We start from the raw sequence: 5002 nt of genomic DNA, 5'->3' as shown, positions 1-5002 counted from the left end.
GTTTTTAATGAAAAATATGGTTAGAAATCATTAGGAAATTAAATTTCTAATATTTTTGTGATTCAAATCATCAATCTAGTGTCTGGAATACACGAAAACCATCGGGTTTCATTTCAAGTCGCAAACGTGTCAAACAGACCCGGTTGAAGGTAGAAAATGACTACATGGGGCATGTCATTTTGATTGTAAAGAATGAAGAAATAAGTAAAAAGATATAAGAAAAAAGGCAGTCCAGTTGGTCTCAGCCTTACTTTTCCCCAACTGTTGCCCGAGTTCGACTCCTCCCAACAACAATCTTAAATTTTTTTTTTTTTTTTATGGAAATTCATAAAATTTAGTGTTTTAAAATCTTTTAATTTACAGATTTCTTTATGGATATTTTATGTGCTAAATTATTTATTTTTGTTATTTGTATGTATATTTTTTATGGTTTGCTATGCATACAACATCAAGTTAAATAATTTTGCACATTAAATTAATTATTAAAGGATCTTTATGGATTTAATTTTAGATATTTATGTACTTATGATATTTATTTCATAATTATGTGTGTATGATTTATTGTTTTATTATACATGCAATATTGAGTTGAATAATATTAGTACATTGATATTGACTTTGTGTACATATTGCTTATGGTTTCATGCAATTTATATGAGTTTTCTTGTGAATTAATTAAATGTCAAGTGATCCACATAATTTTAATTAATTAGGGAGTAGCCACAACATATTTAATTATGCAAAATTATATATTAAGTATTTTAGGATTATATATAGAAAAATGACATTACGGGTGATTAATCATATTTGATATAATAAAATTTTATCCCACAAGAATTTTTATTATATTTTTATGATTAGTTATGATGGAATATCAAATTATATTTCTTAATTACCCACATGAATTAGGAAAGGGAACATAATTTGATAGTTTTATCATAAGGTTTTACATGGCTCTAATTAAATTAGAACTTTAGTCCACAGGCAAGTTTAATGTCACCATATTCATAATTTTGGAACATGATTTACATTGGTAAAACATGATATATGGTTATTAGTCTCAATTTTTGAATTATAAGCATGTATGTTTAATTTTTGTGAAATCTTGTAACCTACGAATTTCTCTAATATAAAATGTGACATTCCCCAATTGAAATGTGATAAATATAAGGTTTGGAATGAGAGAATTCTCCTTCATTTGGGTTGCATGGACATTGATTATGCTATCAGGAAAGACAAGCCAACCATTATTGACACTAGTGCTATAGTTGAAAAGGCTCTTTATGAACAATGGGAGCGATCAAATCGCCTTAGTGTGATGTTCATAAAGACCAAAATCTCTACTAGTATTTGTGGTTCTGTCAATTAGCACGACAATGTCAAGGCATTATTGAAGGCTATTGATAAGCAATTTGTTACTTCAGATAAAGCACGTGTCAACACCCTGATAATGAAGTTTTCATCCTTAAGGCTCACTGATATGAGTGGTGTGCGAGAGCACATAATACAGATGAGGGACATTGCAACATAATTGAAGACACTTGAGGTTGAAATGTTTAACTTCTTCCTTGTGCACTATATTTTGAACACTTTTCCATAGCAATATGGACCCTTCAAAATATCCTACAACACACAAGGATAAGTGGTTAATTAAAGAGCTTCTAAGCATGTGTGTTCAGGAGGAGAGAAGGCTAAAAATGGAATTGGGTGAGAGTACATTAATGGCAACAGAAGAAAAAGATCAGAATCAGGCCAAAAAGAAAGGGAAAAGTAAAATATTGTTCCAAGATGGAATCAAAAAGGCAAATAGGTGTTTCTTCTACAAAAAAAAGGGGCGCATGAAGAAGGGTTGCACTAAATTCCAAAAATGGCTTGAGAAGAAAGGTAAACCAATCTCATTTGTTTGTTATGAATCTAATATGGTTGATGTTATTTATAACACATGGTAGATTGATTTTGATTCTATAATTCATGTTTCGAATACCTTACAGGGTATGTGAAACCTAAGGAAGCCAATGCCAAATGAGTAATGCATTTATTCAGGAAACAAAATACATTCACATGTGGAGGTTGTTTGAACATGTAGTTTGGTTTTAGGTAGTGGTTTTATTTTGAATTTAGAAAAGACATTTTATATTCTAGGAGTTTGATTTCAATTTCAAGAGTTGTACCTTTGGGTTATTCCTTTAGTTTTTATGAGACATCTTTCAGTTTGTTTTATAAATCTATTTTTGTTGGAAATGGTACATTGTCATATGGTCATTTCTCTATCAGTTTGCAAAAAGATACATCTAATAACGTTATGCATGTTCACACTAGTACAAAACAATGTGTTATGAATGAAGATTCCTCTATGTTATGGCATCGAAGATTAGGACATATCTCCATGCAGAGAATTAAGAGATTAGTAAATGATAGAGTACTCAATACTTTAGATTTTATTGATTTTGACACTTGTGTGGACTACATTAAGGGAAAGCAAACCAATAAGTCTAAGAAGAGTGCCAAGAGGAGCACATACATATTAGAGATCATACATTTAGATATTTTTTGTCTAAACATAGACATGTATGGTCTAAAATACTTCATCTCCTTCATAGATGATTACTCATGATACATGTATATCTACTTACTTCATAACAAGAATGAAGCACTGGATGCCTTTAAAGTTTTTAAGGTTGAAGTAGAGAAATAATGCGGAAAGCAAATAAAGATCATGAGAACAGATAAAAGTGGAGAATATTATGGTCGATACACCGAGGATGGACAAACACCTGGTCTATTTGTGAAGTTTCTTCAAGAGCATGGAACAATTTCTCAATACACCAAGTCTAGTTCCTCAAACCAGAATGGTGTGGTAGAAAAAAGAAACTGAACATTAATGGACATGATTAAGAGTATGAGTAGCAACTCCAAGCTTCGTGAATCCTAATGGACTAAAGCTCTTAAAATGACATTGTATATATTGAACTGAGTTCCAACAAAGGTTGTTCCCAAGACACCAATTGAACTATGAAAATGTTGAAAACCGAGTTTGCAACATATACGTGTTTGGGGATGCCTATATGAAGTAAGAGTTTACAACCCACAAGAGAAGAAACTAGACCTAAGGACCATTAGTTTGTATTTCATTTGATATTTCAAAAGGTCTAAAGGGTATAGATTCTATTGTTCATCTCACAACACTAGGATTGTGGAGTCAAGAAATGCTAAGTTCCTTAAGAATGACTTGATTAGTGGGAGCGATCGATTTCAAGACATTGTTTGTGAAAGAGATCATATTGATGCTCAACCTTCCATTTTAACTGATAGATTGATTGTCATTCACAATGTCCCTCAAGTTCAAACAAGTGATGGATAACAAATCATTGAAGTTCCACAAACTACTGATGATAATCCAGTAGATCAAGTTGTTCAAGATCCACCAAAAATTGTTGAACAACCAGTTGAGCAACATGATTCTCAAGAAAATGTTGATACAACATTAAGGAGATTTACCAAAGCAAGAAAAAGTAGCAATACCTAGTGATTATGTTGTGTATATACAAGAATTGGACTACAACATTAGAGTTGAAAATGATCTTGAAACGTTTTCACTAGCCATAAGTTGCAAATAGTCAAATTTATGGTATGATGCTATGAAAGATGAGATGAATTATATGGCATCTAACGGAATCTGGAATCTTGTTGAGTTGCCTAATGGTGCCAAATCCATTGGATGTAAATGGGTCTTCAAGACAAAGAAGGATTCATTGGGCAACATTGAAAGGTATAAAGCAAGACTTGTTGTTAAAGGATTCACTCAAAAGGAATGAATCAATTACAATGAGACTTTTTTTCCTGTACTTAAGAAAGATTCTTTTTGTATCATAATGACATTAGTTACACATTTTGACTTAGGGTTACAACAAATTGATGTGAAAATAGCCTTTCTCAATGGAAATCTAGAGGAAGAGGTTTACATGAAACAACTAAAAGGATTTTCCTCTAGTAGTGGTGAGCATCTGGTATGCAAGCTTAAGAAATCCATATATGGATTGAAACAAGCATCTCGTTAGTGGTATTTGAAGTTTCATGATGTTATCTCTTCATTTGGTTTCATGGAAAACATTATGGATCAATGCATATACCAGAAGGTCACTGAGAGTAAGATTTGTTTCCTTGTTTTGTATGTGGATGACATCTTACTTGCAACCAATGATATGGGTTTGCTACATGAGGTGAAACAATTTATCTCTAAAAACTTTATCATGAAGGATATGGGCGATGCAACTTATGTCATTGGCATTAAGATACATAGAGATAGATTTTGAGGTTTTTTGGGCCTGTCTCAAGAGACCTATATCAATAAGGTTTTAGAGAGATTTTGTGGATGAAGGATTGTTCACCAAGTATAGCTCCCATTGTGAAGGGCAATAGGTTTAATTTGGACCAATGCCCAAAGAATGATCTTGAGTGGGAACAAATTAAGAACATTCCTTATGTTTCTACTATTGGAAGCTTGATGTATGCTCAGGTTTGCACAAGACCTGTCATTACATTTGTTGTTGGGATGTTAGGAAGATATCAGAGTAATCCAGGTATAAACCATTGGAAAGTTGCAAAGAAGGTGATGAGGTACCGTCAGGGGACCAAAGACTACATGCTTATGTATAGACGCACTGATAATTTGGAAGTGATTAGCTATTCTGATTCGGACTACGTTGGCTATATTGATTCGCGAAGATCAACTTCAAGATATGTCTTTATGCTAACTGGTGGAGATGTTTCTTGGAGAAGCGCAAAGTAGACTTTGATTGCAACTTCCACTATGGAGGCTGAGTTCGTGTCTTGTTTCAAGGCTACCTCACATGATGTATGGTTAAAGAATTTCATTTTTGGGCTTAGAGTTGTGGATTCAATTTTTAGGTCATTGAGGATATATTGTGACAATTCAACTGCAGTTTTTATGGCTAAGAACAACAAAAGCAGTAGTTGAAACAAACACATTGACATCAAGTAT

General features: G+C 32.7%; 1 protein-coding gene across 1 annotated transcript; it reads left to right on the top strand.

The window, feature by feature from the left end:
• The first annotated feature begins 1207 nt into the window (after positions 1–1207).
• LOC117905512 lies at positions 1208–4789 on the top strand. The gene is made up of 3 exons (XM_034818423.1): positions 1208–1315; positions 1370–1487; positions 4560–4789. The coding sequence occupies exons 1-3, from the start codon at positions 1208–1210 to the stop codon at positions 4787–4789; spliced, it is 456 nt and encodes a 151-aa protein (XP_034674314.1).
• The last annotated feature ends 213 nt before the right edge of the window (positions 4790–5002 follow it).

The sequence above is a fragment of the Vitis riparia genome, chromosome 18 (genome assembly GCF_004353265.1).
Source record: "Vitis riparia cultivar Riparia Gloire de Montpellier isolate 1030 chromosome 18, EGFV_Vit.rip_1.0, whole genome shotgun sequence".
NCBI classification, from domain to species: Eukaryota; Viridiplantae; Streptophyta; class Magnoliopsida; order Vitales; family Vitaceae; genus Vitis; species Vitis riparia.
The sequence above is the reverse complement of the archived record's forward strand: the minus strand, read 5'-3'. Positions and strand labels throughout refer to the sequence as shown.